Source organism: Leptinotarsa decemlineata, unplaced genomic scaffold (genome assembly GCF_025532065.1).
Source record: "Leptinotarsa decemlineata unplaced genomic scaffold, Ldec_3_MD MMD2_P_RNA_scaffold_14, whole genome shotgun sequence".
Lineage (NCBI taxonomy): Eukaryota > Metazoa > Arthropoda > Insecta > Coleoptera > Chrysomelidae > Leptinotarsa > Leptinotarsa decemlineata.
The window spans coordinates 12,992,434-13,008,099 of record NW_027412528.1 but is presented as its reverse complement, the minus strand read 5'-3'; the positions used below and the strand labels follow the sequence as shown (position 1 = coordinate 13,008,099).

Genomic DNA, 15,666 nt, shown 5'->3' with positions numbered 1-15,666 from the left:
TCAAGGTCCTTCTTCACAGTAAATTAGAAATCAACCCTGAAAAATCATCGTTGAATTCCTGAAAAAATCACTTATTCAATAGATGGCATATATGGGGTTATTTTGTTTGATATTTTAAAGAGGAGTGTGTACGTATCTTAGCGATACCTTATATTATTTCACAAAAATTAGGTGTTTCGGGAAATTTACATTACTGTCTTATTTATGGAGATATTGAACGTGGCTCCTTTTGAAAAAAATTCCCTATATGCAATAAATTATTTATATTTTGAGCTGTTTTGGAATCATCCGTATCTGTGAGTATAGGTTGGAAATGAGTCAAATCACTTTTCAGTATCGTCCTTCCATTTTTTATTTTTATCATTCATTTTTGGATCCATTTTCAACCCGTTTGATATCTTGATAGAGTTTTTCATCACACTGATCTCATTTCAGATTATCAGACACGCACAGTTTTGAAAACAATAAAACCTTCTCAAAAACAAAATTGGTCTAAGGAGCAAAACGAAATATAGTCAAAAAGTTTTTCCCTCCGAAAAAAAAAGAAGTGCTAGAATTGAATTAGTTCTTGTTTGTATCTAAAATATAAGGAAAAGAAATATTCATCATTATTAAAAAATAGAAACTGGGCTGCAATCAAAGAATACGTTTACTGTTGTTATAGAAAAAAGAAATAATATTAATAATTTTCATTTGATATTTTTTTACCCATGTTGTAGTTTCATTAGAAATTATGTTATTTTTTCATACTACGTGTTTATTAGTTTACCGAACAATTATTGTCAGCAGTTCTCAAATTGAAGAATAATACTCCATTCAAATAAATGTTTATTCAACCTGATCAAATTTTTTCTGTGCTGAAATATTCCAAGTCTTTTTTATTTTGATTGAAATGTCTGCTGCAGGTTATAATCGATGATGATATGACGTATTCATCGTCATGAACAGTCAACATAATAAAAAAACATTGGTTTAATCTCCACTTCATTATGTTCAACCTGAACAACATCATACCTCCAAAAACTGAAAGGGAGTTTTCGAAAAAACTATTGTTAAGAAAAAGAGAATTGAAACTTATTACTAATATCTGTTTCACAAATTATATCTTACCTTATGCTAGTCACTCAGAATTTCGTTTCGTCATAGAAAACATACTTAGTGCGATTTTTACCTAATTTTTGAACCAAATTATATATCGGAAATCCGTAGTGCTGCTGCGGATTTTTATATAGAATTTATTGAAACTGTAGACATTCTGGATATTCACTATTCATTTCTCAATAAATTCATTACCAGATCATTCATCACATTTTAGATTTTTCGTTTGTGAAAAAAATGTCATTTTTCATCTACTCATTTCTACTCAGTCACATTTCGATTATTTTTGTGCAGTCAGGTTTTCAAATCTACAATTTCAAAGTCAAATCCGAAGTTTCCTGCTTAATGTCTAAAATTGATTTACACAAAGCGATTTCTGTTGAGGCGTCCATGCCAAATAATTAGAATTTGAAAATCTGCATTTGAAAATACAAACAGGAAACGGTTTAAAATATGTCTGTCGCACCCCTACGAACGACAACCCTCAGAAGTATAAACTTGTATTAGCTATAGATTAACGAGGTCTTACATTTTAACGTGTGATTCCGAACACTATATTGATATTTTCAACTTATAACATATTCAAATTTTTGTATCTAAGATAGTGCAGAGGTTAAAATTGCTTCGACAAGCTGAATGGAATAACGCACTGTTAGTAATTATATTATTATTATCCTAACTAGAACGGAAAAAGTACATTTCCGTACTCGACACCGTTATCCGAAAAAGCTGATTTCGGGTAAGTAGTCGAATGTGGGAAAGTATGAGTTCAGATCAAGCATTTTTCTACAAGTGAATATGTTACGAAGCTCTGATAAAACTTTTATATGCGAAACAATTCCTGATCTAAATTGCTTGTATAGATATAGGGTGATACACGCACACGAACGCTTGTACAAAAAACATACAAAACAGGAACTTTTTCATAAAATTCTACATCTCTCAAAAAATTTTCCATTTCTATTATCGAATTTCTGCACCACGACAATCTAGTTAGAATCATGAAATGCAAGTGCAGCGTTGCCTGATTGTGGGCTGACCAACATGCTATCCATTGAAAGTGTTCGTATAAACCTGGGCTCACAAAGACACTATTCACATCAGGTGTATACAATTACACAGCCACGCCTCCTGGCGAAGTTTTGTGAAAGTAGGTGGTGTATCAGCTATGTGTATATGGTGTAATGGTCGGCCCAACCGAAAATTTGCTAAACGTCATTTCACATGATAACATGTCCAAAAAACACTATATACAGTGGGAAACGTTGGTGAGCCCGAAACCGGGACGACCGACGTTTCCGAGGGCTGATATATATATATGTATATATATATATATATATATATATATATATATATATATATATATATATATATATATATATATATATATATATATATATATAAAAATATATATATATGGTAACTCGAAGATTCTCACGGATAAAGTATGATGAGCAGTTCTCTCGGGTTTCGCTCCGTGTTCTGTGTATTTTATCCCCATGAGGATTATTTTCACAACGTTTCGGCAAAGTCTCATTAGCCATCTTTCATTTGCCATTTTTGAACTCGGTTTTTCAAATTATTTATTGCCCTTAACACACTCATTTGCTGCATTGTTGCGAAATAATTCAAAATCCTCAATCTCGAGTTTTCCACATTTTCTATCTCTCTGCCAGCGTAAATCCTATTTTTCAATTTCCCCCATAGGAAATAGTCCAAAATAGTAAGATCTGGTGATCTTGCAGACCATGTTATTGTCCCATTGTTTGTCTCGAAATGGAAGGACTCAAATTCGAACATTTATTGCACAATTAATTTTTTTGTGTTGTAAATTACTTACTTCTTTTCAATTTTCATTATAATTATAGTGTTCCGTTTCGGATGTTATTATTGCTACCATCAAAACACATATAATATATTTAGTTATAGATATCATAAAAGGTTATCTTATTCGAGGTTCATTGTAGAAAACGCTCAGAGCAATGAAAAAAATATGAATAGGTACCTAAAAATGAAAAAAAAAATATCGGTACATAGGGAAACGTGAAAGTTGCTATGGTGTTTTCATTCAACTCCAGGGCCGTAATTTAAAAGGGAATAATTCACACAATTATAATCGAATATTACCGAAAAATCCCAAAATATAAAATTGATTCAATTCCTCAGTATGAAGTGAATGTCTACAATCCAAAAACTTAAACAAAAAATACAGGTCCTTATTTAAAAATTCAAAGATGGAGGTGGCCCAAGTCAAATGACACCCTGTATAAAAGATTCATGGATATATTTTGAGAGCCCACATCAAGTGCCAATAGCAAAATGTGGTCAGATTTTCAATATGTCTGCGAATAAAGAAGATATAGGCAAAAAAAATTATTTGGGTTTTTTTGTTTTTCCTGTATATCTCCAGAACCAAAAGAGCTATATTCGATTTTTTTACATCATTGAATAGGTCTCTAAAATACGCAACTTTGCCACATCTTAACCGACACTCTATCTCTTATCGTTTACGAGATACCCATGAACAGAAACAAATTTGAATAGCCCTGTGTATCATGAATAGTAATGAATATATATATATATATATATATATATATATATATATATATATATATATATATATATATATATATATATATATATATTATATGTTGATAAATATAAAAAAGTCTAGTTAATCATCATATTTTCCATTCCACACAGGATCACCATAGTTCAAACTTTTTTTTTTTTGTTAGCAAGGAAACAGAATTTGTAAACAATATTCAGGCGAAAAGAGAGTTGAGAATTACGATGGTCAAAAGAAATGCCATTCATATGTCATCATCGAAAGGCATTGAGAATTTGAATAATATCCAAATCATAAGTTAACTTAGTAATGATAATGAAAACTCTTTCGAAATAAAATATTTTGATATTGTTGTTGCAGTGTTTTGAAATTGAGATTGTAACAAAAAAATCAACCTATGACGAACACAAATCAATTATGTGTTGTGTGGTGTTTCTAAAAGTTAACTACTTAACCGTTTTTGCTACAGATAAAACCTGATTGAACGAACAGTTACCAAGCAATTCTGTTTCTGTTGTTTTTTTCAATTTGTTTTTCATCTGGAATAACTACTATCTCCCTTTTGTAGGATGAAAAGCAGTCAATCACAACATCGTGGGGTGTTCCTATTCCAGAAAAAGATGCAAGTTTGACGGTGGGGTATCACGGACCAACCCTTCTTCAAGATTGGGTTTTAATAGACGAATTGGCCCACTTCAGCAGAGAAAGAATTCCGGAGCGGGTAGTACATGCCAAAGGAGCAGGAGCTTTCGGTTACTTCGAAGTAACGCATGATATCACTCAGTATACAGCTGCCAAAGTTTTCTCAGAAGTTGGGAAAAAAACTCCGATTGCTGTAAGGTGAGGTTTGTCTACACATAGTATTAATAATAATAATACTTATTCACGTAGGAAAGAATAATACAGAACAATGTAGTAGAAAGGTAAAAGTGAATAAATGAGTACTCGATAAGTGTTTCTCACACTTGTTTTGAGAAGAAACAATGTAATAAAACTCATAAATAATAAACATACTGACTGCGATTGCAGATATATTAAAAAATCCAATGAGTATCAGAGTATCAACACGAATATTTCATCAGTTCGGACTTCCATTGTCTAATATGATATAAATTGATTTGAAAATCCTGAAAAAACAATTGAAAAAATTAATAATATTAACCAAAAATAACAATTTTATCAAACAAAATTTTAAATTACAAATAAAAAGCATACAAGCAACAACGAAACAAATAAAAAAATTGAAATATTAATAAAAGCTGAAAAATAAAAATTAGAGAAGATTATTAACAAAAAATGAGAAATAAAAATTAAAAGATTTCAAACCAAGTTATGTCACGACGTTTCGATTGTTAATATCCACAATCGTCTTCGGGTGATAACTGGACTTATTCCTCCGAGATCTGACTATTTATAGGTCACCCGAGTGCTTTCATCTATCCCCTCTTCACTCTTTCCGCTTCATTGGTTTTAGCGGGAGATGACCATTTCGCGGGAATTGGTCGTTTTTCGCTTGATTAGAGGTTTCCATATGTTACGTATCTCTACACTAGCTTGACTAAATGCGTTGTTGCACAACATATACGCGACTTCTTTCAATTTTCTCCTGAACCAGTCTTCCTCTTTGTGAATGATTTCAGCTTGAGCCCACCTGATGTTATGTTGATGAGTCCAAACATGCTCTGCTGTTCCGGATTTGCTGGTTTCTTGTGCTTACCAATGCAAACTTTCAATGGCCTCTTAGTTTCACCGATGTATGATTCTCCGCACTCACAAGGTACCCAGTAAATGCAATTCTTGGAATCGCAGTCCGCGTTTGGTGGCCTGGTTTTCATGAGGCTGCTACGGATGGTGTTCCCAGATCTGAAGCAGGTCCTGATGTTGTACTTGGACCCAATCCTTCTTATCCTTTCCGATAATCCTCTGATGTAAGGAAGTACAAGTACTGGTTGTGGCGGCTTCTCTTCTTTGTGGAGTTCTTGCTATCTTCTAGCTAAGGCCTGTTCTACCATCACTCTGGAGTAACCATTCCGTTGTAGGTCATTTTTGATGATGCCTAGTTCCTTTTCGAGACCTTCCTTTGTATCACAGAGCCCAAAAGCACGGTCTAGTAGAGTCTTGATGATTCCTCTCTTAGTCGATTGATGGTGGTTGGATTTCTGGTTCAGATACTGTCCCACCCACCCACTCACACAGTATCTGAACCACCAAAGGTTTTTTTTTCTCAGTTTCTTTCAAATCAAAATGTCTGGGTGGCATATTCATACATAACTATAGAACAATAAATAGTAGGTTTAGCCTAAACTCTGAAACCAGTTGAATTTATAAAAATTCGAGATGAATTAAAAAAGAAGAATATTTACAGGAGTGATGAGTTTTTTAAAACAACTTTCTGACATTCAATGCCTTCATCATTGGACAAAGAAGTGGTTATCTTCAAAACCTGCAATAAAAGTTTCTCTTTGATACAAAGTGGAAGAAAAATGATTTCAAAAAAATTACTTTCAAATCAATCAAATCAAATATACTTTATTGTCTGAAGAAAATACATCTTATAGACAACGTCTGAAAATACAAACAACAATACAAGAAGAAATATATAAATAAAGTGGAATATATAAAAAATAATGAAATAATATGCTGAGCGAGAAAATATTAGTTATCGAGTGAGTCAGGAGACAAAAATATCATCAAAATACTCCTGAACTGAGTAATAGACCCCATCAACCAGAAGCCTTTTGACCTCTTTTCTGAATTTAATGTAAGCATTGATTTCTTTTATTTTAGCTGGCAGATGATTAAACAGTTTGATTCCATTGAACATGAACATGAACATTGAATTGCATGAAAGGAAAAATTTCTTTGGAAACAACTACTTCCATATGAACATTGAATTACACGAAAATTACTTTTTCTCATCCTCTTCTTATTACACGCTTTATATTAGCTCCACCTGTATGTATGTTTGTTTGTTTGTAACTTTCCTTTTCATTTCATATCGGGATCTGTATTTGACAGAATTATCGATATTACTGCTTGATCTATTCGCGGGCAGATGGCGCTGTACGTAACTTCCTTGATATAATTCGAACTCACTTTACATGTATTTCTTCATTTGAAAAAACTATTTTTGTTATTAACACGCGCTCCTGCTGCCTTATTTGTAAGTCTCCTTTGCGCGCCTGCTGCCCTGGGCTTGGTAGCTGATTGTGGCTCCCTCTCCGGAATCGGAAAATATCAATGATCAGTTTTTTTAAACAATATACGGCTGATTGATTCCAAAGTTCAGATAAAATAAATATAGTTTAAAAAGACTAAAAAACACACATTTATAGCATTCGAAACTGAAAAATGAAAAACAAATGAAGTTTAAAAAACTAAAAAACCCTCTTTTTAAGAACATCGAACTAAAAAGTTGAAAATATTTTTTTTAAATAACCTTGAAACAATAACGAACAGAAAATACTAGTATTATTGTGAAAAAAGCGTTTTGTTCCATATTTTTTGTAAATCAAGCGCCCCTCGCTTGATTTACAGTATTTACATTTACAGTATTTACATTTACAGTATTTACAAATACTATTCAATACTAGTGTATTTTTCCTCCGTTATTGTTTTAAGCTTATTTAAAAATATATATATATATATATATATATTTTTAACTTTTCAGTTCGTTATCCTTTAAAAGCGTGTTTTTTAAGTTTTTTAAACTATATTTAATGATAGTACAAACGTTCGTTATGGACTTGAAACAGATATCATTCATAGGAAAGCTACGCAATATGGTCTTATCACCTCATCAGCACCGTTTTGGATGGCATCATAAGATGAAACACTCATTTCGTTCATAATATGGCGACTTCCTGCCACTGTTAATCCCAGACAAGGAATTCCACTTAAATTGAAAAGGGAAAATATTTCGAAGAGAGATCCGTTTTTTTAAAAAAATCTTTCTGGCTTTCACGTCTCCATCATTGAACAAAAAATTTGGGAAACTTCTTGAAAAAGGAAGAAAAAAAAACAACTGTAAAAATGACTTGTAATGTTATTCAAAACCTGATGATAAGACAAATGTTTTGTCCCGAAACTTTGATGTTCATTATTGAGGATGACAGTTATACATGTATGTGTTGGATTTGACCCATATTTGATGAATATCCATGACTTATTCAATTGAAACTTCATTCTCAGATTTTAACTGGACAGTTTACAAAACCGCAACATGTTTTTCGCTAAACGATATAGTCTGGTTCACATGTACTCGATTTAGCTCTTTTTGGTGACATTTTTCAGCCCTGTCCAAAAATTACGACCAAGGTGTCATTCGATTCGTATTTTTGCCTAGAAAGTTTGAGGAAAGGTCCGAAAACGCGCCGATAAAAATTACAAATGTTATAAACAATTAAGTGATAAAAAGGGGCTTTAGTTTTTTCTTAATATCTCGGAAAATTTTCAAAATTTTGGAAATTTGAAAAAAGATTTGAAAAGATCAATGAATTTGCGTTAAAAAAGTTTCAACTCCCGAAACTGTATCTCGATTATTTATAATTTTTACAGAGCCCTGAAAATAGAGCCAAAAGCGGGTATTCTGGCTTCCGCGCGCCTTTCGTCACTCTGACATAAAAAAATTATTTTAACATATTAAATGTAAATATTAAGGAATGAAAAAATTCATGTAATGTTGAGATACATCAATAAACAATAATCCGCAGTCAAAAAATGTTTATCCCAATTTTAACGTTAATTATAAATTTGTTAATTAATAACTTTTTCTGAATTGAAAGTTGATATAAAAATCCCTATGATTATTAAACTAAAACCCTGGCATTTTTTTCCTTCGGTGAAGTTATCCTTAATAGGCAAAAAATAGATTACCGTTGCCAAAATAAAAAAATTGTTATTTTCAATTTTTTCATCAACAATTGAAAATTATAATTTTATAAAAAAAACATTACATTTTTTTAAATTTTTTATTGTTCCAATGTCTCATGGCTAAAAACCAATTATTAATATATTTTTAAATTTTTTTACAGTTATTGTTAATAAATTTATTATAAACCAATACATTGTCTATAAGCAATTCGAAAATTTTTTTTGCATTATGTTACTTGAAAAAAATCATGATTTTCAGAAAAAAAATGGTGTCTTGAAAAAATTTCTTTGTTGCTAAAAATGCGTTTGGTAATTAACAATCATTTTTTGCAACTAAATATTGAAATTAAGGAATCGTTTTTTTTTTTAATCATAAATTCTATTGTTCTTTAAAGTTTTGAAAAAACTGTTTTTTTATTCTTTTTTTAATTGTTTATTTAAAAAAAATTGTTATAAACAGATTTTTTTTTATTTTATTTTTTCAATACTTGGTTCTATAATAAAAGTAACTATGTGTTGTTTTTATTTTATTCTATTTTTTCTAAAACTTTTAAAATTATGATACCTTGATACTTGTCTTTTTCATTCGCTCCTTCGCTTTTATAATTATAATAACTTTTGAACTTTCGCAGATATGACAAATATGCTTCGAATCTTTTTTGTTTATTATGAATTTATTAACAATATAAGCCTTTTACTAAAGTTGTAGTCCTATTATTTATTTAATTATTGATCGTTATTCATTAAAAAAAGAAGAATTTCAAATTTTCAGGGAATTTACTAAATCAAAAACATACTGAAAGTTATTTTTAAAATTTATTAAATCATGTTGAGTACAGTTAAAAGTTTTTTATAATTTTTATAATTTTTTTGGTAATCTTTCAGATCGTTATAGTGGCGGTGGCTCATCATCTGTGGTTTCTTTTGTATTTTCTTGTCGTGATGTTCCTTGAACCTCCCCCTCTTCGACTTCTTCAAGTATCGGTTCACAGTATTCTTGAACTCCTATTTGAAAATCTTGATAATCATTAAGGTCGTCTTCATTTCCATCGGGATTACTATCGATAGCATTTAATCGACCGATCATGATATCAGTATCATCATTGTCATCATCAAGTGATGGCTTTGTACTGTTAGAACATGTTTCACCTTTAAACTTTTTGCATAAAGATGAGCAAGGAAGTCCAGCTTTTTTACATCCACATCGATTATTACACTCTTTCATGCAGGCACAATTAACCAGTTTTTCCGTTGTTTTTATCGGCAGGAACATTGTTTCAGATTTGATCCAACCCCAATCTTCCGGATTCAAATTATAATTACCAATCCAATCCTAAATGAGTGTAAATGTGTTGCTATTGTTGTTGGAGGTAAAGTTGCTAAGTTGATCGCAGTCTTTGACTTCGCAATCATACTTAAAAATCGATAAACACGACACTGTCCTGATGTTGAATTAGTATCGAATTGACCGTACAAGGCCAACATAATTCGCTCTCCAGCTACTTCGATATCTTGACGAGAGGCATCGGGATTGTAGAAGACTTCCACGTATTACATCAGCTGAGGATTTTTATCTATAATATCCAGCAATTTTTTTTCCCTTTGCCAAAAATAGCGCTCGTAGTATCGCATCCTGTAAAGGCATGCGCAAACAGAATTATATTTTTCAAGTGCTTATTATTTCTGGTTTCATAAATAAAATCCAACTGTTTGGTAGATGCTCGTGGTTTCCACATTGTAATATTTGAATTCTCTGGTGTCAAAGATATCAATAAAGCAGCAAGATCTACATCAGTCCCAAGTAAAACAATTTTTTTATCTGGATTTTTTTCGGCAAGGTCTATGGCTGTTTGAATAATTAGTGTATCAGCATCTTCTTCAGCTTGTTTGATTGTTAAGTTTGTGTCGGCTATAAGCGCACTCTTCAATTTAGTAATGAAACGGGACTTGTTCCTTTCATTAGCTAAAAACAATTCTTTTTTTTGGTTAGCTTCATATCTATTTCAAAGGTGATTTCAGGAGCAACTTTTTTGGAAACTCTGAATCTTTCATATGATTTGACACTACCAAAATTTTCTTCGTAGCCATAAAAAATAATAGACGTTGTGTTGTTAAGATGATTAAAAATGTAAGAATTATAATCACTAAAAAAATTTAAAAAAAATTGTTTATAACAATTTTTTTTAATGAACAATTAAAAAAAGAATTAAAAAAAAAGTTTTTCCAAAACCTTAAAGAACAATAAAATTTATGATTTAAAAAAAACGGTTCCTTGATTTTAATATTTAGTTGCAAAAAACGATTGTTAATTAACAAACGCATTTTTTAGCAACAAACAATTTTTTCAAGAAACCATTTTTTTTCTAAAAATCATGATTTTTTTCCAATTAACATAATGCAAAAAAAATTTGAATTGCTTATAAACAATGTATTTGTTCATAATAAATTCATTAACAATAGCTGTAAAAAATAAAAAAAAAATTATTAATCAGATTTTAGCCATGAGACATTGAAACAATGAAAAATTAGAAAAAAAATGTTGTAATGTATTTTTTATAAAATTATAATTTTCAATTGTGAATAAAAGAATTTATCCTATTAAGGATAAATTCACCAAAGGAAAAAATGCTAGGGTTTTAGTTTAATGATTATAGGGATTTTTATATTAACTTTCAATTCAGAAAAAGTTATTAATTAACAAATTTATCATTAACGTTGAAATTGGGATAAAAATTTTTTGACTGCGGATTATTGTTTATTGATGTATCCCAACATCACATGAATTTTTTCATTCCTTAATATGCACATTTGATATGTTTAAATAATTTTTTTTTGTTTTAATGTCAGAGTGACGAAAGGCGCGCGGAAGCCAGACTACCCGCTTTTGGCTCTATTTTCAGGGCTCTGTAAAAATTATAAATAATCAAGATACAGTTTCGGGAGTCGGGACTTTTTTAACGCAAATTCATTATTCTTTTCAAATCTTTTTTCAAATTTCCAAAATTTTGAAACTTTTCCGAGATATTAAGAAAAAACTAAAACCCCATTTTTTTTTCACTTAATTGTTTATAACTTTTGTAATTTTTATCGGCGCGTTTTCGGACCTTTCCTTAAACTTTCTAGGCAAAAATACTAATCGAATGACACCTTGGTCGTAATTTTTGGACAGGACTGAAAAATGTTACAAAAAAAAGTACATGTGAACTAGACTAATACAGTCGACCTACTCAGTATGACTTCATATGCGGATACTTCATTTCTTCAATTTTATTCATTCAATATCTTCCATACGTGGACAACTACAATTTTTTTTATTCCCAAAGCGAATCGGTTGAAATAATCTGGTAATCTATATTGAAGTTGATCAAAATATTCTTTTATCTTGGAATAAAATGATTGGAAAATCAATTCTATTTGAACATTCATCTGAAAAAAGTAACGCACGAATTACGTTCTGGATTATATTTCATATGGAGTTCTTCAAATCAAAGAAAACGTTTCTAATTCATTTTTACAGATTCTCCCAGGTAGCCGGTGAGATGGGTTATGCAGACACAGTGAGGGATTTGAGGGGATTCGCTATTAAATTCTACACCGAAGACGGCATATGGGATTTAGTTGGAAATAATCTTCCCATTTTCTTTGTAAAGGACAGTGCCCTCTTTCCTAATTTCATTCATGTACTGAAAAGGTAAATACTGATATAGAGCTCTCAGTTTCGTTCAAAACAATTTGACTGATGTCAAAAAAACACGTGGATGAATTTTATTAGTTCGGACTTACATAAAATGATTTGAAATCCGTGCAAGAACTAAAAAAGAAGAATTAAATTGAGCAAAAAAACCCAAAATGAAGTAAAAATGGAACAGTTGAACAAAAAATGAAAATAAGGGATTCCAAGCCAATTTACTTCACGACGTTTCGATTGTTAGTATCCACAATCGTCTTCAGGTGATGACTGTCATCACTCGAAGCCCGAACTAATGAAATTCATCATGAAACATTGTCGATCACCTTCAAAAAACACGTGGATTATAATAAGTGTCAATGTAAAGTACCAACGGGGAAACATGTCAACTTTTGTCTATGGCTTTAGAAAATGTCCCATGAACTCATTAAATCAAGAAATAATACAACATTTGAAATTTTCACATGCTAACCACTGTTTTTTGTTGTTTTCTGGGTGTTTTAGCCCTCCACAAGCTGTGGAAAATCTATTTGAGTGTAATTGAGTGTAAAAGTGAAAAGTTTTACTTATGAGGATAAACTATGATTAATTTGTAACTTATTTATTGTAAAAAATTTGTACTGTTGTAATACGAGGGGAATGTCATATATCGAGTGGTCCAACGAAAAGTATGCACCTTGCTTTTCTCCTTTTTTTGTAACTTAACGCACAAATGCCCGGACAGGTCAATTTTGCTTTTGAGGGGGACACATTTTAGATGTATTTTTCTACATGTGCCTTCAACCTCCTAGCGAGGGTGAGTAACAACCCCAAAATTTTAAATGGAAAGTGGGGTCGAGTGATATATCACTTGAAAGGGCACAACATTCTCTTTTCAATGATACCTAATTTGTTGTATTTACTTGAATAGTTATAAAAAAAGCAAAAACATTTACTCGATATTTTTGGTGTTAATGAAAATGCGGAAAAAACGGCATTTTTATCACTACTACATTCGTCAATTTCACTCGTGCGTTTTTTTGATTCAAATAACAACAGCAGTACAACAGCAGTACAAAAAGAATTTAGGCAAACGTTCACTGATTGATTCAGTTCGGTTGTTTTTGAAATTATTTCAACTTTACTGTAAAAATGGTTTATTCCATTCTTGAACGAGTTGAAATTGTCAAACTTTATTATCAACATAATAGTTGTGCTAGACTTACTGCTCGCCTCTTTAATAACAGTCATCGCGGGAAAAATGTGAATGATTCGTACGATGCCAAGTAAGTCCAAAAGTTTGTCGATACCGGATCTGTCTGTAATGTGAAGTCAGAAACTGAGGGGTTCATGGCTTACCAGGATGGTGTCTTCAACTCTATAGTCTACCGCAGTCGCGTGATGGGTATAGAGGGTTCCTGACACAAGGTGCAAAAAAATAGAATGATACAATAAATAAGTGTGAACATTTACTGAAACGGAAAGGGCTGAATATCAATTGGCACATAGGGACTCTTTTAGTTCGGTCAATCAATTTCTGCCATACGTTACGAAATTGAAGAAAATATCTTATATACAACATTTCACCGTTTGGAGAAAACTTGAACTGCCATATTTCATCCTACACTCATTTACTATTCTAAGTTAGGATCTGTCGCGGATGTCAAGCTGTGAAAAAAGATCGCTCTGTGTTCTTAATCAGAAAAAGTTATACCAAATCAAAGTTAACCAATTTTCCATTTTTTAGGAATCCCAAGACACACATAAGACCGGATTATGACATGTTCTGGGATTTCATATCCCTTCGTCAGGAAACAACGCATACAACCCTGATGATGTTTTCAGATCGTGGTATACCAGATAGCTACAGACACATGCATGGTTATGGAGTCAATACATTTGCTTTTGTGAATGCTCACGGCAAATTTGTCTACTGCAAGTTTCATTATTTGACCAATCAAGGTAGGAAATGTGCAATCAAGGTAATTATAAACTGACGTATTGAAAAAACTCTTTATTGTGAGATTTTCACTGAACAATTTTACAAAAACGTAACACGTGTTTCGCCATGCAATGGCTTCTTCGGGCGTGTCTTCACTAACTATATTCTACATATTCAATGCTTTATGTACATAATTTTACAATTTGCAGTACCTAAATTTGAAGTACCTGATTTTTACCTAAGTTTGTAATGAATAAAATTACCAGAGCTTATGTCCCAGTTTCCACATTTGAAAAAATATTTAGTAACGGGGAGTTATTTAATTCTAATTTATCATTCAGTAACTTACCCAAATTCCTGAATCTTTTGATTTCTAAACATTCTAGAAGATTGAGTTTCAAACTCTCCTCTTCTAAATTCAACAGGTCGTATTCAACTTGGACTCATGTCCTTCTACTAAAAGGTGGGTTGCAAATGCGGAATTGGTCTTTCTATTTACAAAACTACTTCTATTCTCTTAAATATTTTTTGGGACAATGTTCTCCCTGTTTGACCAATATACAATTTTGGGCGAGATCAAAAAAAGCTTATATAGGCACATGGAAGTTTTGTCTTTATTGTTTTCAATACATTTACTTAGACTATTATTTGTTCTGTAGGCTACGTTTACGCATTCTTTCTTCAAAAAAACGGCAATATTTGGTTGGTTCACCAAAATTTGACAATATCCTATAACTGACATAACCGAACCAAAAAGCATTCTCCAGACAAACCACCCTATGAAGATGTCTGGAGGAGTCTTACTAGACTGAAGGACACGATGCTCGACCAGAATCTCGTGAACTTGGCTGGACTGGAGAATTGTGAGAAGCATGTTGGTATATGTAAATGATGATATGTCAAAAGAACAAAGAGAAATAGAAAAAAAGATACGAAATCAAGCTAAAGAAGAAAGAAAAGAAGGAAAACATGTGAAAATTGGATATAGAAAACTAGAGATAGATGGAGAAAAATGGTACTGGAACCTAGAAAGAAACGAACTAGAAAAAGAAAAGAAAACACCAATCAATACAAAAAACTGATAATGAACACAGGAAACATAGAACGAACAAAGAATAAAACCTCAAGGAATTCGGATTACGATATTAGGAAAAATGAAATGATAACGAGAAGTGGCAATAAAAATAATTAAAAAAATGCATGGTTACTAGGAACGTGGAACACTAGAAACTTGAATGGAAAAGAAATTGAAATAGTAGAAGAATTTGAAAGGAACAAATTGAAAATACCAGCAATAACCGAAACGAAAAAAAAAAGGGACAGGACAAATACTATTACAGAATGGACACATATTAGTATATAGCGGAGTAGAAATAAAACAAAGGGCATCAGCTGGAGTTGGATTAATAATACATAAAGACTTAACCGAGAAAATTAAAAAATGGGAAGCTATAAATGACAGAATAATAACCATAGAAATAGAAAAACAAAATAAAGAAGTGAGTAAAATAATAGCAA

At 31.5% G+C, this 15,666-nt stretch overlaps 2 protein-coding genes across 2 annotated transcripts in view; one reads left to right on the top strand and one right to left on the bottom strand.

Moving 5' to 3' along the window:
- The window catches only part of LOC111511853 (xaa-Pro aminopeptidase ApepP), a 296,974-nt gene that overhangs the window by 219,177 nt on the left and 62,131 nt on the right, over positions 1-15,666 (bottom strand). The window lies entirely within an intron of this gene.
- The window catches only part of LOC111516285 (catalase), a 34,818-nt gene that overhangs the window by 8,788 nt on the left and 10,364 nt on the right, over positions 1-15,666 (top strand). Inside the window, exons 2-4 of the mRNA XM_074179482.1 lie at positions 4,236-4,507; positions 12,057-12,230; positions 13,954-14,168. Of these exons, the coding sequence (XP_074035583.1) occupies positions 4,236-4,507; positions 12,057-12,230; positions 13,954-14,168 (661 nt within the window). The remainder of the gene's footprint in view (positions 1-4,235; positions 4,508-12,056; positions 12,231-13,953; positions 14,169-15,666) is intronic.